Raw genomic sequence first — 25,913 nt, 5'->3', positions numbered from 1 at the left:
GTTAAGATAGGCAAAATGCCCTCACTCTCAGAATTCAATTTTTTTAATTTTTTTACGTTCTGTGCAATTAAAAAATGAGATAACGCTGATTTTTAGCTCGCCACCCCCCTTACCCCTCCCCCCACAGCCAAAAACGTAGATTTTTAGATTTAATTTTTTTTAGTTGGGTTGCAATTGATTTAAAAATTTCAAAAAATTCACATGTGTAGCTGAGGCTTTTAAAAAACATGTCCATTTTTTATGGACCCTTAGGTCGAGTGTACATAACCTCAAATTTTTTTTTAACTTTTTTAAAACCTATAACTTTTTTTTTGGAGGGGGCTACAGGTCCAATTTTTCTTTAATTTTGTGTATTTTATCAAAAGCTATCTCCCTGATTTTTTTCAGATTTTTCCGTCAGGTGCGCCATCTTGAAAAATCCGGAAAACTGTTTTTTTAGGGGGTTTTTGGGGGTTTTCTCCATTTTATAGACTGCAACATAGATCAACTCAAGGTTTTGTTAATAGATTATGTATAATTTGAAATAACTGAGTATATTAGTATATTCAAAAATTGGGCGAAACACTTTTAAACCCCCCAAAAACCATGTTTGTTTAAAGTTTTGTAAGGATTTTTGCGGGTCTAATTTTTGTTTTGAAGGTCGATACAGCCTGAATATTTTTTTTTATTTTTTTACGTTCTATATGATTTTAAAAAATTAGGACTCAACGCAATTTTAGCCCACTTCCCCTATTCCCCCTCCCCCACAGCCAAAATGTCAATTTTTCGATTTTATTTTTTTTAAGTTGCAATTAAATTATAAATGTTGTTCTGAAGCTATTTCTTTGTGACATTTTTGTAATTAACTATTCTAAATGGGAAATAAGCTACAATTTAACTAAAAAATGATTTTATTTTCCATCTGTAATGCGATAGAGAGAATTCGATAATCTGTGACGCACTGAAAAAATGGTTTGGGACGATCTATATAAATAAGTCAGATTAAATTAAATTATTAGAAGATTTTTTTACCAAGCAACATTTTTGTTTAATTTATTAATATTTTGTATTTTGGCAACGACGTCCGTGGCGGACATCGAAACGTTAATAAAATCATTTTTTAGTTAAATTGTGACTTATTTCGCATTTAGAGTAGTTAGTAATGATTAAATTATAAATTATAAAAAATTCACACGCACAGCTGAGGCTTTTAGAGAATATCTATTTTTATGGACCCGAAGGTCGAGTGTACATATTATAACCTCATTTTTTTGTTTTTTAATAGGTACGTATAACTTTTTTTGGCGATGGCTGCTAATTTTTTTGTGTTTTGTGTATTTTACAAACCATCTACGTTTGGCTCATAATGCAAATAGTCCCCGCTGTATGCTTGTCCCGTTAGGTAAATTATTCCGATTAATTTTTTTGCACAAACTTACTCAAAAACAGGTCCTTACAACAAATCCACAAGGTGCCAGGCAGTACCGCGGTAGGAAAATTGTTTAAACATTTTTTAAACGAATTCAAAAAATCAATTTTTTCACTTCGGACTTTGTTTTAGATTCTCTGGATCAAGCTGAGCAAAAAAGGTATCTTGTGATTTTTCTATAAAATTGACTGTTGTCGAGTTACATGCAATTTCAAATTTAAAAAACGCGAAAATGGCCATTTTCAAGGCTTAATAACTCGATTAAAAATTATTATTATGAAAGTCATTATTGTGAAAGCCAAGTGACCAACTCAAACCTTAAAGCCCCCCCCTGCAATAGCCTAAAGAAATTTTTGTCATTATTTTATTACTAACTATTATTTTTAATAATTAAAAATGAGCGATAAGCATGTATTGAAGCGGCCGTCCGCGAGAGAGCGAGATGTACAATATTCATTGGACGTTTTAAAAAAATATCGAATGGAAGTCAAAAATACGTTTTAAAAAAATAAAAAAGGAATTTTGAGGTTATATTGTACACTCGATCTACACGGGTCTATAAAAAATAGATATGTTTTGTAGAAGCCTCATAAAATTTTTAAATTAATTGCAACTTTAAACAAAAAAAAAATAGAAAAATTGACGTTTTTTGTGGGGACAGGGGGAGGGGGGTGGTGGCTAAAAATGCGATTAGTTTTATTTTTTAATACTATATAACGTAAAAAAATGAAAAAAAAAATATTCAGGCTGTATCGATCTCAAAAAATACCATTAAGCCCGCAAAATCCTTACATAACTTAAAAAAAACATGGTTTTTGGGGGGTTTAAAGGTGTTATGCCCAATTTTTGATAATCCTTAAATACTCATTTATTCCAAATTATACATAATCTATTAGTCTACTTTAAAATGTATAATACGTGTCTGAATTGCCGATATAAATGAGTCAGATTAAATAAATTATTAGAAGAATTTTTTACTAAGCAACACCATTTTTGTTTATTTAGTATTATTTTGTATTTTGACAACGACACCCGACTTGGGCGTCGAAACGTTAATAAAATCATTTTTAGGTAAAATTGTGGCTTATTTCCCATTTAGAATAGTTAATTACAAAAATGCCACAAAGAAATAGCTTCAGAACAACATTTATAATTTAATTGCAAACCAACCTAAAAAAAATAAAATGAAAAAATTGACATTTTTGGCTGTGGGGGAGGGGGAATAGGGGAAGTGGGCTAAAATTGCGTTGAGTCCTAATTTTTTAAAATCATATAGAACGTAAAAAAATAAAAAAAATATTCAGGCTGTATCGACCTCAAAAAAAATAATTAGACCCGCAAAAATCCTTACAAAACTTTAAACAAACATGGTTTTTGGGGGGTTTAAAAGTGTTTCGCCCAATTTTTGAATATACTAATATACTCAATTATTTCAAATTATACATAATCTATTAACAAAACCTTGAGTTGATCTATGTTGCAGTCTATAAAATGGAGAAAACCCCCAAAAACCCCCTAAAAAAACAGTTTTCCGGATTTTTCAAGATGGCGCACCTGACGGAAAAATCTGAAAAAATCAGGGAGATAGCTTTTGATAAAATACACAAAATTCAAAAAAAATTGGACCTGTAGCCCCCTCCAAAAAAAAGTTATAGGTTTTAAAAAAGTTAAAAAAAAATTTGAGGTTATGTACACTCGACCTAAGGATCTATAAAAAATGGACATGTTTTTTAAAAGCCTCAGCTACACATGTGAATTTTTTGAAATTTTTAAATCAATTGAAACCCAACTAAAAAAAAATTAAATCTAAAAATCTACGTTTTTGGCTGTGGGGGGAGGGGTAAGGGGGTGGCGAGCTAAAAATCCGCGTTATCTCATTTTTTAATTGCACAGAACGTAAAAAAACTAAAAAAATTGAATTCTGAGAGTGAGGGCATTTTGCCTATCTTAACGGGGGGTACCCTTTCATATGCGTATCTCAACCAGTTTTAGAGCAATAAATAAATCATCAGTTTGTAAGAAAAAATTCAACATCCCGTATCTCGGAAACAAAGCATTTACGGACATATTATGTTTATAAAGCAAACAGTCATTATTTTTTAATGCAGAATTACCTCTTAAAGTTTGTCGCACTTATTTAGAAATACCCTGTATTGATGAATAACATTGCTAGTTGTTATAGTACCTAAGTTTTTTATTATCAAACATAAGCGAATGAGTCAAAAAGCAAAATGTTAATAAGGCCTAAGGCTACAGTTGAGTTTTAATTTTAATATTTTATATACGCTAGAATTTTCACAGGGTGTTCCAAACTTTGAGGAAAAAACACACTATCATTGTTACACCCGGTATACAATGACACTTACCTCTTTAGCAATAATATTATTACATCGACATTCTTGAAAAACAATGCTATAATATACTAAAAAATCACTTAAATCGGACAAGTTTAGGAAATACGAGACATCAAAAATGTCCCATTTTTAAGGTGGTGCGTTAATTTTGGTGCTTAGTGTATTAATACAACAGGTCTGATCTACCACAAAAAACATCAATCCTTAGCATTTGTGGACGACTTGGTAATCTTCGTTAGAAACAAAATTGAACTGATAGAAGCAGACATAAAACTTTAAGAGACGGTAGCAATCAAAAGATTGGTATATAAAAGCACAAACAAAGTATATGGAATGGACAAATAAGGAACTCGTTCGAGGGCAATACGCAATACATAACAATGGCAACAACAAAGGAAACACAATGTAAATTCGAAAAAGTTGAAAGAGTTTTTGAGTACTTACATAGTACTCTGTCTTCACCAGAAAACCTAAGTATGAAGAAAAAATACAGAGAAGACTGATGTCGGGCAACCGCGTCATATTTATGCTCTCAATAGTTTGTTAAGAAGTAAAAATATGTATATCTAGATTAAAAGGATCTTTAAGACCGTAGTAGGGCCGATCGTGACGTATTCTTCTGAAACATGGGTCGTACTAAAAAAACCAAGAGTAGTTATTGGTTTGGGAGCAAAAAAATCTGCGCAAAATTTTTGGCGGGAAAAACTTAAATGGATAATGGATAAGAAGAGCAAATAACGAGCTATCTGAGCTTTATGAAGGATTTACCACATTAGCAATAATGAAGGTTCAAAGACTTAGGTGGTTGGTTTCAGAAAAGGTTCTATCTAGAACAATAATACTATCTAATGAATTGGTTGGCAAAAGGCAAAGGGAAAGATCGAGGTAAATATGGAGCATCGAAGTTAAATAAGATATGAATAGATGTAATTAAGCGAACTGGAAAAGAAAAGCAACTGACGAAAAAAATCATACATAAAGCCATAGGCCTAGTAGGCTCGTAGTACATACTTAGATATTATTGAAGTTATACTTCTTTAGGCGAGATTGCGAGTGAATTTTTATTATTATGCGCACACAGACAGTATGGAGTCCGTTGCTAAATACAAAGAATATACTCTCTCTTAACGTCTATATTCTTTGGTAAATCTTTTAAGTTATGTATGTATCAGTCCAAAAAAAGTGTGGAAAGAATATATTAGTGTTTTTAGTAATTATATTTATTAAAATTGTTGTGTCTTTGGATTTGTCTTCCTCGGGAGTAAGATAATACGTATTATTAAAATATATAGAAAGCAGTTTATTAGCGAAAAGTCTTAGATTTAAAATATTGTTTATTATATTTTTATTTCAATTATTCTAATTGTTTAAAAGGTAGTAAACTTTGTATCTGGGGCTTTTCGTTGTTTTCCTCGTAATACGAGAGATGTCGCTAAATTGCGTCTCAAAGGTGGGCTCATTGCATTGCGATGGTTTGCCTTAAATTGGCAGAATTGTTTGTATTTCCTTCAGAGTTGAGACTTCTGAGCTTCACTGATGAGGCATAAGGATGCTGAAATAGCTATATGGAGATGGTGGTCCAACTCTGAATCAAATATAAACAAAACCTGCCTTGACCTTTTTTATCTTTTTAAAATATATATATTTGTTACCGTGATTTGTCATAATGTCGCAGAAACCGTATAAACAGTGAGGTCGTGGATTCGTGGGTCATTGATTCGACTGGGTCTACCCCAAAAATCCCGACAGCCACAATCCCGACGGCCAAAATCCCGACACGCCAGAATCCCGACAAGCCAAAATCCCGACAGACCAGAATCCCGACAGGTTTGATAAGTTTCTTTTTAACATATAATTACATTTATTTCTTGTTTTTTGTTTATGGCCATCTGTTTTTTATTTTTTGTTACTAAACAAAAGTATTTTGTATTAAAAGTATTAAACAAAAGTCGGAATTTTTACTTATGCGAGGATTGTTGCATGTCGGGATTTTAGCTGTCGGGATTTTGGCTGTCGGGATTTTGGACGGCACCGGATTCGACTACATATCGAGAGGTTCCGGGTTCAAATGCGGGCAATTGCTGTCTTTTTTTTTTAATTTTTAGATTTTTGGAAAGTGGTAAGTATTAAAATTAGTTTAATATTTAAATAAAATAAAAATAAACTGTCTAAAGTATTTTATTTCGTTGAAATCATATGGAAGTATAACTTCTTGCGTGCGTAGAAGTAGAAAGTACACACACATTCTTTTTTATTATAATTAGTATGAGATCACTGCAATCCATTGAAAAGTGTACACATTCACTACTAAAAACTGCACAAGATGGAGATCAATTTGCTCTAATGATGATATAGTATTGAAGAGGACACCTAACAAAGAAGTCTGATAAAAGCTAATCATAAAATAATATTGATGTATAATAACTTGACATAAAAAGGAAAAAATTCCTCTCATTGGCTGTCGGCTGTATACCATAATAAAAAATTTACTAAGGAAGTAAAACTTCTCTTGTAGGTAGATGGTATATAATTTTATTAAAATTTTTCTAAAAAGATCCAAGTTGGATTAAAGTGTGTACATCACTAGTACAAAACAACAAACGTTTTCGGACTAATCAGTCCATCATCAGGTTGAAACCTAAAATAAGCAAACCACTGTATAAAAAGGCAAAGTTGAAATTTTGACTGTTAGAAAGTTAGGAAAAAGTTAAAACATGTGGTTACTTACTTCAGATCCAAAGTAGTTGGAACTAGCTACACAGTTAGGTCGAATGACCTTAACATTACAAAAATTAAGGCATTTCGGCTACAACAATGTCGACAATAAGTCCATGTTAAAAGAATACAATTAGACTATAATGGAGTCATATTCTTTCAATGTCATATTTCAGTCTGTCAGTTTGAAGCCAAGATGAAGACTCCATTATAGTCTAATTGTATTCTTTTAACATCGACTTATTGTCGACATTGTTGTAGCCGAAATGGCTTAATTTTTGTAATATTAACGTCATTCGACCTAACTATGTAGCTAGTTCCAACTACTTTGGATCTGAAGTAAGTAACCACACTGAAAGTTTTTCCTAACTTTCTAACGGTCAAAATTTCAACTTTGCCTGTTTCTACAGTGGTTTGCTTATTTTAGGTTTCAACCTGATGATGGACTGATTAGTCCGAAAACGTTTGTTGTTTTGTACTAGTGATGTACCCACTTTAATCCAACTCGGATCTTTTTAGAAAAATTATAATAAATTTATATACCATCTACCTACAAGAGAAGTTTTACTTCCTTAGTAAATATAACAATTTGATTAGTAAAAAGAATGTGAATATACTCAAAAAATGAGAAAAACCAAACAACGTTAACAGATTTTTAAAAAATGCTTGTTCTGTCTCATTTGCGTTCTTGTTTATTTATTAAATCCCCGCGAAAAAATATTTATAGAAACAAAATATGGGTGGAGGCGATAACTAAATTGTTTTTTATAGTGGTTTAACACAAATCTCCATTTATTGAAACGACTGTTTTGTTGTTATATAGAGAGTATTTCGTAGATGAAACACCTACACGTAGGGTCTGTATTTTGCATTCTTTAGATAAAAATTACAAAACAACAATGAGCCATAAAACAGTTTTAATCCAATATGGCAATAACAATAATTCTTATTTGTTTTGTTTATTACACATGTTTATTCGGTTCGTGAATAAGTCGTTAAATAAAGCTGTTTGTTTTATTAAAGTGATACAGCTACGTAGAACGTAGTCGATCTAGGAATAAAATCGGTGACCGATATTAATCCCCAAGGCGACCTGTTATTGTATTATTTTTATGTATAATTTTAATAAAAGCTTACATGTGGATAGGATTCCAAAAGACTGGAACAATGCAGTGATAGTCTTGTTAGACAAAAAAGGTGATATTACTAAATAAAAAAATTAGAGATCCATCTGCCTCTTGACACATATGCGTTGGTTTGGAAGAAGAACGTCACAACTCAAAAATTGCCATTTTTGAGGTTTACCCTCTAACCAACTCTAAATGTTAAACTTTATTATGGGAAAAATTGTCAGAAGTTGCACTGTAATTACCGCTATATGGCGACTTATAAATAACAGTTTGACTTTGTCAAACCCATGCATTACATTTTATGGAAGAGCGTCGCAATATAGTTGTGTTTCAGTTGTTGTGGAAGTTACCACGTGTTTTTTGGAGAACAGTGTTACAAGTTAAAAAAGGAAAGTATTTTTTGGGATTTTGTGTTTATTATTTAATGCAAGACAGTAATATTGCTTTCTAAATATGAAAATTTCATCTCTGTCTGATGAATGAAAGAAATTGTTTTCCAAAAATTTTATTTCCAATAATGTTTTTTTACTATTTTTATCTGAATTATATTTCTAGCGTAAATTTTGTTTTGTATTATTTTAATTCGCCAAGACATAAGGTCCCTGTAGGTTGAGGAATATTACCAAATACCACTAAAGATTATGAAAATGTTACTTTTACGAATAATATTAGAAATATGGCAAATAAAGAAGGTAGTATCGAAGACGAGGCGGTATTGCCGTATTTCCCGTGCATTTACTGGGCTATAATATAAACTATAATAATTGTAAACGTGTTCCCGACGTTCTATTAATTTTAATCCATTAATGTTGGTATATTCTTGTTACTGACTTCTTCATTAGAACCTGTTTCATTCTGCTGTTGGATTTCCACCACATTTTTCTTCATTAAGTACGATGAGAGCTGCTTCTTTAATTTCTCCCTTTTCACGTCTGTTTCTTTCATGATTATTGATGCATCTTTCCATTGTATTCTGTTCATAAGTGGCGTACCGATAGATTAGAGGGCCCTGGTTTCAGTTGGGATGCGGGCCCACCCGCCCAATAAAAACTTACATTGTATAACACGAGTATCGAGCATCTAGCCTATTGCATTGGGATTATTTTTTTGATCCACCATATAAAACTTGCATTGAATATCTCAGTTTCCGAATTTCTGCAAGTTTGTAGTTTACCTACCACTTCATGGATCGTGCTAATATAGAAAATACAAGTGTTTGAGTTAGCACGTTAGGCAGGCACCGGCGGTTAGTCTTTAAACAAGGACTTCGGCAAGCAGGTAAAACGAGCAAGGTAAAACAAAAGCGTTCCCTGTGTTTCTTAATAAATTTTGTCCATTGTCCCATGCATGTTAGCATATCTGTGATTAGTCGAAGTCTCTGTTTTTGATGTTTGTTTTTCATACTCGTTTATCCTAACACTTTGCGGTTCCACATAGAAATTGTTGTATTAATAGGATAAATATTTTATATTATGGAGCTAAGGAATAGTATATTGTACAAGTGAGAAAAGAGACATATTTCTCACAAGCGCAGAAGATTGTTGGCACGAGCCGAGGTACGAGGCGAGGCCCGCAAATCAAGCGAGGGAGAAATATGTCATTTTCTCATGTGTTGTACACTGTACTTTTTCTATGGATGCGGTTTTGTCAAGAGTTCAAACTTCAAAATTAAATAATTTAGGTGCTTTTAGTTAGGTATATTATATGCATAAATAGAAATAATACATATACATGTGGATATTTAATATTCTTAAAATTTTAAATACAATATTTTTAAAAATTCTAATTCACAGTTACTTTGTAAACAGTTTTGAAAGGTAATTCCTGGTAAGTTTTGCTTTAACACATTTATTTGACAACATTAATTATTGTGTTTTTATTGTGCATACTACCATGGAAACGGCGATCATAGTATTGAAGACCGTAGGAGAACCCGTGAGAAAAATATTTCTCACTGCAATGGCCGACTTTTCTCACTGTGTGAGGAATTGTTCGTTTTGAATGTATAAGTAGTGAGAGAAGTTGCATATTGTATATCATCCATAGAAAAAAAAGAATGTGTGTGTACTTTGTACGCACGTAAGAAGTTATACTTCTTTTATTATGATTTCAACGAAATTAATATACTTGACAGGTTATTTGTATTTTATTTAAATATTAAACTAACTTTCTTTACCTACCACTTTTAAATTTTTTTTATTAAACCGATACCAAACATATAAAAAAAAATATGAATCGCCCGGGATGTGAACCCGGAACCTCTTGATCTCCGGTCACACGCTCTACCACTGAGCTATATTCCTTTTGCTTTGGCAGGTTACAAGATTTCTCATACATACTGACAAATTTAATAGACCAAGTGAGGTACACAAAAATACTTTAAATATACTTACTATTATTATAAAATATCTTATTCCCGAGAAAGACAAATCCAAAGACACAAAAATTATAATAAATAATACATTTACTAAGAACACTAATAAGTATATCCTTTTATATTATATAATATGACTTATTTGCGCTGACAGCGCTGATACATACATATCTTGAAAGATTAGCAACGAAATACATACTGTCTGTGTGCGCATGCGCCCGGCATTATAAAATTTCACTCTTGATCGTAAAGAAGTATAACTTCAAAAAGTACTTGGCTAGTCCAAAATTTTGTTTATAAAAATCATTTCTAATTGAAAACAGGTAAAAACAGGTGTCAATATATTATCCCGCTCTAATTTAACTCTTATTATTGTTTTTAAAGTTTTCTACATTGGAGGCGCTGGTGAACGTCAAAATGATTTCCGAAGTAGAAACCGAAACGTCAAAAATCAGTTAAAAATGTAATTTTTATTCAATTTAATTCACTCAGTTGTGTTATTAATAATGTAATAAAGTTAAAATAAGATATTATTTAACTTTGACATTCCACATCAGTTTCAGCTTTCAGCACCTTTATCTATTCTGCAATGTCGATATGTATTACATAAAATCAATAATAAACCAAACATGACTAACAAAATTCTTTAAGTCCTTGTCGTTGACATGACTTTAATTTTTTCCTTTCAAAAATAATATTAGAGCCATCTTCCAGTTCGAGGAGCTTCAAGTGAATAAGATAAGAACGCAACCAGATGAAGTTGCTTTGCATAATAAAAGGCCTGTTTTCTTTCGTTCGAGTATCATTGCCACTTCTTGAAACAGAGTGTTATTTTTATTTAGATCAAAAAGCCTACTTGTTGGTCTGCCCTATCTTGTTACCAATTCTTGGTATTTAATGTGAACTCATAAAAACATTGTGCAAGACACGAGAATTATTACGAAGCATATATAATAAGTTTTATGCAAGAAGACAGTTTTCTGTATTTGAAATAAGATAATATGCAGTTCTTATAAATTTGACCAATGAAATCAATTGAAAAAATCAATACTAAACGCTCAACTTACAATCAATCAACAGAATATCGAATATACATATCTGGGCACGAATTTAAATAGCCAAGGGTACCACTCAACAGAAATTTAACAGCGAATAATAAAAGCGAAAGCAGCGTACGTTAGAATGAGACCCATTTTCAACAGTCGAGATATTAGTCCAGGGTAATAAGGTTTTCTCCATGACACTTGAACAGCCAGGGTACTGAAGCGTTTTTTCGACAGGTAATACGGGTATGTAATACCTATAAGAGCAAATTGTAACTATTTGCTGCGTAGAATATGGCGGCCATTTTTATTTATAAACAATTAAGTGTCAAAGAATGGCATTTTTCACTTTTTTTTCAAATCAATGGAAAACAGGGAAACTGGTGGTTTTTTTTGTACAAATATCTTCGAGATTATGGAAAAAGCTTTAAAATGACGTATTACAAAGTTTGTCATGCTCATTTATTGTTAGTATAATTGCGAAAAAAGGTCGGAAATGCAAAAAAAAATATTTTTGCAATAACTGTTGTAAAAATTAGTGTACAGCTTTGAAATTTTGGTCAAATAAGGGTTTTTTTTGTGCTTAATATGTCATAAAAATTTCAAAGCGATTCATTCGATTGTTTAAATTTTATTCAAATTGTTTATCCCAGAGAGCATTTTTTTGCAATAACGTAAGTCAGAAAAAAATGACGTTAGAACCATTCCACAGGTGTCAAATGAAAGAGCATGAGCTATATTTTCAACTTGGTTTAAAAAAAAAGTGAATAAAAAATGCATTTATTAGTAATAAATAATTATGCAAAAGTATCGTAAATCTTTCCTTATAAACTTTTTATTTTGTTATATAAGAAATTATATATATTTATTACAATTTTTTATCAATTATGGTATAAATAACATTACTTGGTAGTTGTGCACTTAAATCAGGGTAAAAAAGTTAATTTTTTTGGAAAAAGTTATTCAAAAAGTTTATAATGAAAAATTGACGATACTTTTGCATAATTATTTATTACTAATAAATGCATTTTTTATATGTTGCATATGTTGAAAATGTAGCTCATGCTCTTTCATTTGACACCTGTAGAATGGTTCTAACGGCATTTTTTTCTGACTTATTGCAAAAAAAATGCTCTCTGGGATAAACAATTTGAATAAAATTTAAACAACTGAATGAATCGCTTTGAAATTTTTATCACATATTAAGCACCAAAGAACCCTCATTTTTGACAAAAATTTCAAAGCTGTACACTAATTTTTACAACAGTTATTGCGAAAATAATTTTTTTGCAATTCCGACCATTTTTCGCAGTTGTATTAACAATAAATGAGTATATCAAACTTTGTAATACGTCATTTTAAAGCTTTTTCTATAATCTCGAAGATATTTGTAATAAAAAAATCACAAGTTTCACTGTTTTCCGTTGATTTGAAAAAAAGGGAAAAATGCCACTTTTTGACAGTTAATTGTTTATAAATAAAAATGGCCGCCAGATCCTACGCAGGAAATAGTTACAATATGTTCCTATGGGTATTACCTGTCGAAAAAACGCTTCAGTACCCTGGCTGCTGAAGTGTCACGAGTCACGAACAGGGTATATTTTTGTCTTATTACCCTGGCCTATGTATCATTAAAAAGAAAATACCGTTTGTTGAAATGCTACATATTCACAGTTCTGCTCTACGGAATGGAAGCGTGGACACTAACTGTTGCATCTATGAATCGGCTCGAAGCTTTCGAAATGTGGTGTTATAGGCGCATCTTACGTATATCCTGGGTTGACCGAATTACTAATGTGGAAGTCCTGCGTAGAATAGGGAAAGAGTGTGAAATTCTCAAAACCATCAAAACAAAAGCTTAGAATATCTAGGACATGTAATGAGAAATCAAAAACGTAACTGCCTTCTCCAACTGATTCTCCAACCCGTGTTGAGCTGCCCCCCCCCCCCCCCCCCACTTGCAAAAATTAAAAAACAAATAGCCCTGATTTATGAGCTATTTATGAGCTCTCATATTCCGCAAACTAAAAATTTTGAGCTCGTTCCACTGAGTAGGAATTTAATACCCTAGTGGGGGGGGGCTGAGTCAGCCCCCCCCCCCCCACCCCTACTTAAAAATAGGAATATTGAATCGGTTTTTGCGGCAGAATTACGAGATGCGTATATTTTGCAAGCTCATAAATTATTAAACGATATGTAGTCGCCAAATAATTAATTTAAATTATTTTAAGAACAACTCTCTCTAAAGCCGGGAATATGGGGTCGTTTTCTTGCGAAGGGGTTGTAGCTCTATAATCGAAAGACGCGTGATTTAAGAGTTTATTCTTAGAATATAAGCTATACGATTTAAACTACTATTAACTTTTTTGTAAAAACTAAAATTTTTCAGTGATTTACAAAAAACCTCTTCAAAACATGCATTTTTTCACAAATAATTAAAATCTTTGATCTTTAATAACTTAAAAGTATTGACTTATTTTATTAACTTTATATAATAAATTTTGCTTTTAATTTTTGCTTATTGATTTGTGCATTTATTTTTTATAAAATAATTTTCACCCCCGAGAAGGGGCGGTATCTACCCTCAGGGTAAAGGCGCAAGGTGGTACCATGTCACCTTTGTTTCTTGACGTATCCTCTAACCACTGACCAATTTTCGTGAAAATCGATGAAGGTTCACCGAAATTGAAGGTAATCGTTGATTTTTACCTTCAGTGACTGCACTATATAAAATAAATTGCAATTTACTGATCTAAATGCGCGTAATTTGGAAGGTTATAAATTATTAAATGATATGTAGTCGCCAAATAATTAGTTTAACGCATTTTAAGTACAACTTTCTCTTAAGCCGGGAAGATAGGGTGGTTTTCTGGCGAAGGGGTTGTAGCTCAATAATCGAAATGCTCTTGATTTAATAGTTTATTCTTAGAGCATATAAGCTATAGGAATTATATTCGCAATACGATATATTTTAAGTTTTCTCAGCATCTTTCTCTTAAGTTAAATCAATTAAAGGGTTGTTTGGGGGTGAAGGGGATGAGCTCAAAAATCGAAGCTATATAATTTCAAGAGCTCATAAATAGCTCGTAATTCTGCCGCAAAAACCGATTCAATATTCCTATTTTTAAGTAGTGGGGGGGGGCTGACTCAGCCCCTCCCTCACTAGGGTATTAAATTCCTGCTCAGTGGAACGAGCTCAAAATTTTTAGTTTGCGGAATATGAGAGCTCATAAATAGCTCATAAATCAGGGCTATTTGTTTTTTAATTTTTGCAAGTGGGGGGGGGCCAGCTCAACACGGGTGATTCACCAAGGGAAGGTAAATGGTAAAAGAAGACCGCGAAGAAGACGCATTTCCTGACTTCAAAATTTACGAAAGTGGTATAACACGACTATCACTGAACTGTTCCGCGCTGCGGTAAACAAAGTCAAGATAGCCATGATGATCGCCAACAACCGGAATGGATAGGCACTTTAAGAAGAAAATATAGATTTTTAATAATACATACTTCTTGAACCTTATTTTGGGTATCTCATGTAAGTGATTATGCAAAAAAAACGAATGGGAATATGTTTCTGAACGAACCCGAGCTTTTGTCTAATTTTATGTATCTATCTAGTAAACACAGAGAAACTCTAGCAGTCTAGTATGTACTATTGTATAATAGTACATATCTAGTAAAAGATCTGTCGTAGACGGGGTAAAGCAATCTTTAAAAAATATATATATAACTTGCGCACCACACCTCTTCATTCCAGCAGAATCGATGACTTTTCAGTGCAATTTAAACATTGCATCGATATCGCCAGTAGTTTATTACCCAGTAAGTAAATTAAATCTTGAAAAATGTGCCGTATCAGACGTAATATGAAAACAGAAGGCGCCAAAACAGAGAAAGTTGTTTCTGAAGGATATTTAAATACATGTCGAAGGCATATGAAACTTAATAAATTATCATATTATCTGTCCCCAGATTTACGATGAGAGAAATTTTAAACTTTATTAATAATTAGTTGGATTATACTAGATGAGTTTGGCAATCTTGCGGAAGAATGGACAAAAGATTTTAAGTCTCAATGAGTATTTCAGAGATTATGTGTATTTACTAACTAATAACGATGAATGATAAAATTTGCCATAAACATATATATGGGTGTTAACTTGGATCCCAGTTCACTATGACAATTTCTACAAGATCAACAACAAAAGAATTCAATAATTCAACCGGGAATATTCCAACTTATGGAACAGCAAAAAAGAACTCCCAGATATACAGCAGGATATTGGGTTTATTAAAACAAATTATTGTTGCAGGTTTCTTGTGGTGTTTTTGGGTTTTGATAAGGAGTCATTAAAGATGGTTCTATTCCATATTTCCTCATCTGCTAGGCCCAAAGCACTTTGTGTATTGCAACGCATAACTAAACAAATCTCTGATTTTTCAGAGTTTTGAGTCCACTGTCATGAGTATAACCGGGCCATTCCTACATTGTGAATTTAAACTGTGCATCACACGCTGCTTGGACATTAATGTTAGCAAAACTTTTGCGGTTTATACATATCCACCTCCAAATTGGGAAGGTTTTCTAATAAGGTCTGCAATACAACACTTTAATTCCAGCTGGAAACGAATAAACTTGTTGCCTAAGACGTATTTCCATAGATTGATTCCTGCCAGATTTTCTCCATTAATTCTGCAGTTATTGTTTTTGGGACAGTACTTTGGTGGATTCCATTTATTTCTCCTGTCAGTGGCGGCTCGTGGCCTTACAGACAAGGTCGGCAAGATTTTTTTTCTCATATACACCATCCAATTAAAAGGCTTAAATCATCATAGGAGATTTTTTTGTTTTTTTTTTTGTTTGGTTTACTTGACATTATCTCTTGTGTCATAGTGTTTCGACAATACGTTTTGATTATTTTGAGACAAGAGAAATCCCGTTCATTTGAGGCAGAAGTTAGTGGTAATAAGAGAACTTATGAACAGTTTGTTGTAGTGAATTGCAGTACGTACTATATAAAATTATACATATTTGTAACTTATCTCACTTTCCGAAAATATTTGGATCAGCATAATTTTTAAGTAACTTGTAAATAAATATATTAGAAATTTTTTGGCGAAGGTAACTTTTAAATTTTGAATTATCAAAGAGGTCAAAAATCTGCAAATCTTCAAAATTCGAAAAACGAGTATCTATTTGCATAATAGCAGGTATCCAAAATTTCAAAATATACTCGTTTTTCGAGATATGTATCATGCCTTTGTCTTTTTTTGGGGTCGTTCGAAAATATCAAGCGAATCCAAAACGTCACTGCGTATATATTGGAAACTTCTATCATTACGAAAATCTCTGAGATTTTGCACCAGCACCACTGCCTTATTGCTTTTACTGACGTCTGTAAAACCTAAAAACCTCTCATAAATATTACCACGTAACGCCTATCGAACAACAATTGAAGACATAAGTGGATAAAGGTCATATGTCACAAAATAATGTTTTTGAGTAATGAGCATTTTACTGTCTTTTGTTCCAAGTTAGTTATTTATTTTGTAAATTTGCATTGCTACACTTTTTTAAACAGGTATTTGAAGATACCTTTTTCACATTTTAAATTGAATTTAAAAAAAGTTACTTTAAGCCTAATATTTTAAATTTTGTGGACATATTACCTTTATCCACATAGTAAAAATAATTAAAAAATATTAGGGTTAAGTGGATAAAAGAGTTAAGTATCAAAAATGAGTATTTATTGTCAAAAAAATTGCAATACAAACTGCAAAATTAATAAAAACATATTTTTTAGTAGGTTCTTCTTTTCTTTTGGGATTTTTTTTATTTTCCTCTATCGAGTATATTTATAAAACCATCTATACTCTTCGGGAACAAATTTTATTCTGTCTCTTAAATTTCCGAGTGTTTCCAAACTCAAACTACCAGTTTTATTTTCCAGTCTTCTTGGTCTATATTCAGTTGTGGTGCGAATTTAAAAAAAAAAGTTACTTTAAGCCTAATATTTTAAATTTTGTGGACATATTACCTTTATCCACATAGTAAAAATAATTTAAAAATATTAGGGTTAAGTGGATAAAAGAGTTAAGTATCAAAAATGAGTATTTATTGTCAAAAAAAGTTGCAATACAAACTGCAAAATTAATAAAAACATATTTTTTAGTAGGTTCTTCTTTTCTTTTGAGATTTTTTTTATTTTCCTCTATCGAGTATTTATAAAACCATCTATACTCTTCGGGAACAAATTTTATTCTGTTTCTTAAATTTCCGAGTTTTTCCAAACTCAAACTACCAGTTTTATTTTCCAGTCTTCTTGGTCTATATTCAGTTGTGGTCAGATGTGCTGTCCTTTTTTTTTCTTAAATCTACTTGCTGAAATGACATGTAGTCATTAAGGTATCTATGTCTTAATAGAGATAGAATCAAATTCGTCCAGTCTTATCCATTTTACGTAACACGAAAATTAACCGTTTGATTTGAAGTGTTTGTTTGCTTTTTACATAAATAGAGGTTCGTCAGCAGATCTTCAAAGTAGTAGAAAAAATTCTCCATATTTACACATTTCACATGGATAAAGATATTATGTCCAAATGCGATTTTGGACATAATACCTTTATCCGCTAGAATTCGAAAATCTAGTGGGACATATTGCTTTAATACCTTCCTGTTATTTTTGTTTAGCTAAAAATAGTTTATTTTAAAATTTTAAAAGGTAAAACAACATATTAGAAGAACAAAAACCTAATAAAACAATTTTCCCAAAAAATGTGACATATGACCTTATGTGACCCAATGTGACATATCCACTTATGTCTTCAATTGATAGAGTAGTTGTGAATGACATAATAATCAAGAGTTTCATCTATATACATCTAGCGAAAATCAAATGGTTTTCAGAATCTCAGATGAGATTCAATAACGATGATTGATTTTCTACTGAAAGAAATATACGTTTGGTTGCTCTTCGACTCGTATTTCGTTGAGTTTTACCAGTTTTTACGTGTAAATAGTGAAGCTCGAGATGAGCTGGAGCTGGGGTCGGCTTGCCGAAAACAGTTAGATGAATGGCTCGGATCATTCATTTTTTGAAAAGTCTCTTATGTCAGGGATCACTTAACGCTCGGATTGGCCGAATCCTTTTAAAAACCATGAATAAAATTCAGTCTGTACTATCTGACAGATTTTTTTATTTCACAAATACAAATGATATCAACTCTGATTAAATTAAATAATAAAAAAAATCTATATCTATAAATGTGTGGCCGACCCTGATCGGCCGCCACTGTCTCCTGTACTGTTTTGGTAATCCGGATCAGTTGCATAACTCAAAAATGCTTTCTAGGTTTGTCACTAGTTTCCTCATTAAAGAAATCTTTGTTAAAACTTACAATATTTCCAGAGACGTATTCCAGAGTGTATTGAGTCTTCCAGAGAGATATAACCTTCTACACCTCATAATATAGAGCAAAATAGTCAGAAGAAGAGGCCCAGGCCGAATAAGAACATCCTGGCTCCGAAATCTTCGGGAGTAGTATCAAGATACCACCGCTAATCTTTTTAGAGCTGCCGTAAACTAAGTTATTATCGCCAATATGAACAACAACGTTCGATAATCGGACAGGGTAATGACAGAAGAAGAAGAAAGACATCTTTGGCTAACCAATGCACTTTGCTTCGTTGAAACGAAAGATTCAACGTTTCAACTTCGTTTCTACAATCATTTGGTGAAGTTTCTACATCTTTTGTAACGTTTTACGGTTCTTACATTATTTAGAAGCGCTATAATTTCATTTGAAGTATTTGCTTATGGTGCAGCAAATGCTTTTGCTTTGGTTGTAAAGATACTTGAAGGTTTTGCCACAAGTATTTGAAGTAGAAGCATTTGCTACATTTTATTTAGCCCCAATCAGTGGCGGCTCGTGGCTTTAGGAACAGGGTCGGCAAGGTTTTGTCTCCTCAAATAGGTATGCCATCTAATTAAAAGGCTTCAATTTCATAGGAGATTTTTGGTTTTTGTTTTTTGTTTTTTTTTTATTTTTTTATTTTTTTTTGTTTTTTTTTTGTTTTTTCCTATAAATTTAGAACCTAAACCTGTTTATAAATTAAGTCTATTTAGTCTATGTTGTTTCGAAGTAGCAAAATGGGTTATAACGTCATTGTAAAATTTATTATTGCTTTGGAGAGATTTTAAAAGTTTTTTCTATTGACATTTGAAATTTAACACAAGTTTGACATAAATTTTGAATCGTCAAAGTGGTCAATGACTTATAACAGTGAGTAAATAATAGTTTTGCCTGGTGCAATAGTTTTAACTTTTGCCTGGAGACCATACAATTCACCGGCAGCGCCGTCATAAATTTGCCTTACCAATTTATTTTTGATATCAAAAAATTTTAATATGTCATTTAAAACACCAAAAATATGTTCTGTCTTATGGCTTCTATTCACGTCTGAAAACCTAAAAACCTCTCATAAATATTAGACGTAACGCGTATCGAAGAATAATTGATACTTGTGAATGACATGTTACCTCTCAGTAGTTTCGTCTACTTATATCGAAGAGCATCAAAATGTAACTACTAATCAATTCTTTCATTCGGTGCTGTTTTAGGTACGCCGCTAAATGTCTTCAAGTCGGAAAGTAAATTAGAAAATTTGTTAAACAATTTTATTTGTTCTCTATAACTAACTTGATGTAACGAATCCTCCGATTCATCCTGTCACCTAAAGGTAATTCCTAATAACTTAAAAAAATTACAATATCAATCATTAAACGACGTAAAACTACCTACTTACCTACTTCATAATTTTATCCCGGGCGCGATAGTAAGGTACGTGGCTAGGTACTAGTGATGTAACGAATATTCGCATTCGCATTCGCATTCGCGAATATTCGCATATTTTTGCATATTCGCATTCGCATTCGCATTCGAGAAATTTGTGCGAATGTTTTGCGAATATGAAAATCAGATAAAAAAATAATTTGATGTCTAATATTAGGTTAATAATATTGTTCTGAAGCTATCTTTTACGGCATTTATGTAATTTACTGTTCTAGTTGGAAAATAAGCCACAATTTAACTTGAAAAATAATTTTGTTGAAGTTTCGACTTCCACTTCGAAGGTCGTTATCTAAATATAATAGATAACGACTTCCGAAGTGGAAGTCGAAACGTCAATAAAATCATTTTTCAAGTTTTAATTGTTAATTATTTCCCAATTAGAATAGTAAATAAGGTTATTAAAATCAAAATCTATTCACTTTTCATTTTTCTATTAAGAAAAGGCGACAAAGAGCAATTTGAAAACAACAAATTATGCAATGTAAACAAATAAAACAAATTATTCCCTAAAACTTTTATTAGCCTGAAGCTTTTAATTTTAGACAATCAATCAATCTTGAACGAACTAAGGATTATTCAGCTACCAATATATAAATAATACTATAAATAGTCTATGTTTTTTTAAGTCAACAGTTTAAACAAACAAAAATAAACAAGTTAATAATCAAAATTTAAAAGAGGAATATTAAACTTTAAAAATAAAAGTCTCGACGCCTTTTCTCCTTCAAGTCTGTTTCGATGTGGTGTATAAAGAAGTCCAGCGCCACTAAATAAGCGCTCGCTCGGGACACTTGTTGGTGGTGTAACTAAATATTGCCGTACTACAGGAAAAAGAAGATCGTACCTTCCCTTGTTAACTTTCCACCATGTTAGAGGGTCGACGTCACCTGCCACGCGTTTTTCCAATGAGTATTCAGTGAGAGTTTTACGGATTAAAAGATGGACAGGGTTTTGAAAACTAAGAAGAGGCATGTCGTCTTCACTATCACTTGTATCCATCAGTAAACTCATCTTTTCTTTTAGAGACAGACTGTTGCGAGTTTCGTGATCTTCAGATTGATTTAATTTGATACGCTTTGCATTCGGGTAAGATGAATTGCAAGATATGTCGGTTTGGCTGTCTCCCAGCAAATCCAAAATATGCTCTATGACACGCTCTTTAGTCGACGTATTTTTAAAAAATTTTGATTTATATCTTGGGTCAATGAAGGTCGCCGTGGAAAACAATATTTCATTCTCTAAACCTGAAAACTTGCGAATGAGCTCGTCTTTCAAGACAGTAATCGTATCACCAATGTGCTCATCGGAAGAATCAAGATCATGAACAACTTTTTCTAGAGTGGTGATTAAGGGAATCACAGAAGAAATAGAAACATCGCTAGCACTTAACTCTTTGGTTATTTCTTCAAATGGTCTTAGTAAACCGATAAGTTTTTCAATAATCATCCACTCGTCAGAAGCCAATTGGGGAATTTTATTATTTGCCGATGCGTACAGACATAACGACTCTTTGACTTGTAAAATACGCTCCAACATATAAAAAGTGCTGTTCCACCTAGTAGTACATTCTTGTATAGTCTTCAGTGGTTTTTGATTAAGCCTTTTTTGTATACTAGTCAACTCATCTTGGGCACTGGTCGAATGATGAAAATGAGTTGCCATCTTTTTACATTTTGTTATGGCAGACACAACAGTTTCTTGAGCTTTCATTCCTGCTTTTAATACGTTTTGAATCTTGTGAGAAGCACAGTCAATATGTTCAACATTTAATAAGTTAACACCTTTTTTCATGTTAGCACCTGCATCGCGAACTACACATTTCACTTTATCTTTAGGTATTTCCCAAAACGACAAGATGTCTTCAAGTTTGTGAGCAATATTTTCTCCGGTGTGGCGGCCTTCATTGAATACTTCTGCTTTTAACACTATCATTTTCCTTTCAAATTCTTTTGTGATCCCATGACAAGTTAAACTCAGCAGCGAAACTCCAGAACAGGTATCAGACCAAATGTCGGTAGTAAATGATAATTTTTCGAACGACTTCAATAATTGAAGTATTTTCTCACTTACTTTGCAAAATAATTTATCGCAGATAAATGAAGTAAAATACTGACGCGATTTTAAATTATAAGACGGACACAAATGCTTGATAAGTCTTACGAAACCAACACTTTCCACGAAACGAAATGGCAAGTCCTCCAACGCAACCATTTCACTTATAAAATTATCCACTTCCAATGACTTAGCAGAATTATTATCCCACTGTTTTGTTTTATCCACACATTCTTGAAACGATATTTGTTTCATAAATGATTTTATTTGATGCGAAGATGATGCCTGCTCAAGTGATTTAGATGCATCTTGTTTTCGTTTTTCACACTCTTCCAATTTGGAAAACTCGGTTTTATGCATTGCCTTTAAATGATTTCTCATGGCCGTTGTAGTTCTTCCTTTCCTTGAGTATTCTTTATTACACAGCTTGCACTTAGCTCGTTCAGCATCGCAAATTGGTGTGAAATAAGTCCATATTTCACTATAATTTGATTTACTCATCTTAATAAAAATCTCTAATCAGACTTTAGCTACAAAATTCACTTGTATGTACTTGAGCACGAGCAGAGCAAGGCGAGTGTAGTGACACTTGAGTCATAATTGTAATATATATTAACCTTTGATATAGGATATTTTAACAATATTATATATCACTGATATAAAATATGATATTGTTAACTAATTATTATGTCTACGACTTCCGTTAGATGAGTTCACATTGCAATTCAGCAAATTGCAATTAAGCAATTTTCGAAACAAGATTACACACCCACACACCTCGCGCGAACGAGACTGCCGGCAAGCCTTAGAATTGGCGTCTAATTAAAAAACTGAATATTCGCATTCGCATTCGCATTCGCGAATGTCGGTGGCAGATATTCGCATTCGCATTCGCATCCGCGAATGTTAAAAAAATGACATTCGTTACATCACTACTAGGTACGTGCCTTGCTACCGTTTGCACCCGTTTGCAGATCACCATCGGCAGATTGGTTTCTGCCGTACTTGCCATTTAAATAGATACAGGAAATGTATAATTGGTTGCCTATCGGCTAATATTCCATAGCTTCTTATTACAAGCAAATCTTCAATCTGGGACGGCTTGCCGAAAACACCCAATCGCAATCGGGTGCATGACTATAGGATCATATTTGAAATGTCTCCTACGCACAGCGCACAGGGATCACTTAACGTATGGGATCGATCGAATTCCTTTAAAAACAATGAATAAAATTTAGTCTGTATTATCTCACAGATATTTTTTTTATTTCACAGAAACGAATATCATCAACTCTGATTAAATTAAATATTTAAAAAAATCTATAATGTGTCCATAAATGTGTGGGTCGGCACTGCCGACCCTGGCCAGCAGCCACTGACCCCAATGTCTTCAAATCATTACAGTGGGAAACTAAAGGCATCAGTATTGACAGTTCCAATTTGACTCATATCCGATTTATCGATGCCATCGTAATAATACGTGGCAATATTCTTGTCTCACTACTACATGAAGCAAATTGCGTAGCAAGGCTCCTCAGTGGAATGCAGATGAATCTAATCACCTATACTAAAAGTAGAAGGCACCAAGAAGAAAATACCAATCCACCAACTATTGTAAAATTTACAAAACCTGCGAGATTACGTTAAATGGGTAACGTGGAATGCGCGTATAGGAATAAGAAATACTCAAGAAACTAAACACTAAACAGACACCAATAAGACACCAAAGAAGAGACCCAAAGAGGCCGTTTAAACAATTTTTTTCAACAAATACAAAAGATCACCATTTTTGACCCGAAAAATTTTAGATTTTTTGGGTTATTCTAAACAAGAAAAGGTATCTTGTGATTTTTCTCAACAGTCTCATCACATGGACTATTATGTACTTCGATTTAGCCCTCTTTTGCGATCTTTTCGTCCACTGTCTTAGCTTCATATTCCTGAAGACTTGAAGATTCTAATACATACCAACAACATATCAATGCGGATAAAAAGTTGGAATGGAGGAATATTTTTTTAAAAGTAGACCAATCAAAAAGACTTGTCTCGTCAGTAATCATGATGAGTAAACAATAGAAATAAATAATACCAAAAAATATATTTTTCGTGATTATAATACTTGTGTAAATATCCAACACAGACGGACTATAAAGTTATGTACTACATTATTTATAATACGTAAGTGGTCAAATTAGCGATAATAATGTTTATATAGTATAAGGCACAAGGTAAGCAGTGGCTTCTGATGTATTCTTGACAAAATATTAAATCTCTTGCGATTTCTAATCGCAAATCGAAATCTCTAAATTTAACGATTTTCTTTCCAATTTTTAATTATTAAATAAAATAAAATGTTAATTTTTTGTAATATTTAAAATAAATAAATTTAGGATACACTACGCTTCCTGTGAATAAAATTTCCTAATACTTTGTACATCATTATTATTCTCGGTATTTATTTTTATTTCACACGATGTTCCTATTGCAAAAAATATCCTCATTTGTACCAAAAAAAAAACGAAAACTTAAATAGCATTCAGTGACAAACACTCACATCTGGCAACATTCTGTCGGTTTATCCGATGCGTCAAGATGCGTGGTTTTCATACAGCGTTGCCACCTGTTGCTTACTCAGTAGTAACTCGAGGATGCCAAGTTGTGCGGTTAAGACGGACACACACGTTTGTTTACATTTTGCACGACTGTGATTTTTAGCATAAGAAGGTTTAAAAAGGCATTTTAATGCAAAAAATTTTAATATGTAGTTTTTTTTATATTTGTGTGTCTCTCAATATAAGATATTAAATAAAATTGCTCTGTGTCACATTTAGATATCATGTCAGATTATCTTTTAATTACATATTCATGAACTAATTAACTTTTTTTTCACTATTCAGATTTTTATTCATAAGTATATTTATTAGCTTATGGTAGCGGAGCCCAAGCGGGGATTTTTGCAGTTACTCCAGCGCGTCAGATTATCACATGGGGAGAAACCTTGTACCCTGTAAATGTACCTCTACCATATTTTGGCTCTTTAATACAGGGGAGTTCGTTAAGGGGGGTCCGAAAAAAAATATATCCTTAGAAAAACTCGAAATCGTCAGATTAAGATAAGGTAAGTTAAATAGGTACATGCAAAACAGTGTATATTTCGATCTGACGATTTGAGCGGGGCGTAAGGAAATATGCCAGTCACAAAGTTTCACAAAAAAGCAAATATTTCGCGAAATTAACGTCAGATCGAAAAACTAAAAAATGTGTTTAATATTTTTCAAAAATCTATCGAATGATACCAAACACGACCCCCATGGAGAGGAGTGGGGGGTAAATTTAAAATTTTAAATACGAACCCCGTTATTTCGCGAAATGAACATCAGATCGAAAAACTGAAAAATACGCGTATTCAATATTTTTGAAAAATCTATCGAATGACACCAAACAATCCGAATGAAGTATTCACTTCAAAAAAATCAAGAGCGCAGTGCCCTATCAGAATTCCTGTCGTAGTTATGATGTACTATGATAGTGATATCGTAATTTATTATAGTCGTAGGTATAGAATTCCCTATTTACACGCATTTGAACAGGCCACAAAAGGATTTTGAATATACATAGCCAAAGTGAGTTTGTTCCTTGTTATCTTGATCATTTCCCTTAGCCTCTTTATGACCTGGTGCCTGGTACAGCTCCTTCTTGTTTGCTGCCAGTTTCTAAAGAGATTATTAACAGTAACAAACCGTCCTGGACTTTTGAATTCAAATATTTCAAATTTAATAAATGAAGGATATCGAAATAGGTATCTATAATATATAATATGATAGAACAAAAGTGGTAAATGAGCAAAGACAATAAAACCCAAATACGTCAAACCACATCTGAAATATCTCTTATATAAAGGCTGATGAGAATAAGAGAAGTGAATATTCTAAGAATTAATGATGAAATCTCATCAAATAAGGAACAAATTTGCTTACAAAAAG

At 32.5% G+C, this 25,913-nt stretch overlaps 1 protein-coding gene across 1 annotated transcript in view; it reads right to left on the bottom strand.

The window, feature by feature from the left end:
* The window catches only part of LOC126885337 (zinc finger BED domain-containing protein 4-like), a 34,675-nt gene extending 12,244 nt beyond the window's left edge, over nucleotides 1–22,431 (bottom strand). The window contains exon 1 of the mRNA XM_050651893.1: nucleotides 20,723–22,431. Coding sequence (XP_050507850.1) covers nucleotides 20,723–22,431 — 1,709 coding nt within the window. The remainder of the gene's footprint in view (nucleotides 1–20,722) is intronic.
* Nucleotides 22,432–25,913: the final 3,482 nt, after the last annotated feature.

The sequence above is a fragment of the Diabrotica virgifera genome, chromosome 5 (assembly GCF_917563875.1).
Source record: "Diabrotica virgifera virgifera chromosome 5, PGI_DIABVI_V3a".
In the NCBI taxonomy this organism is placed as follows: Eukaryota; Metazoa; Arthropoda; class Insecta; order Coleoptera; family Chrysomelidae; genus Diabrotica; species Diabrotica virgifera.
Note: the sequence above shows the minus strand (reverse complement) of the source record. Positions and strands in the feature narration are given on the sequence as shown.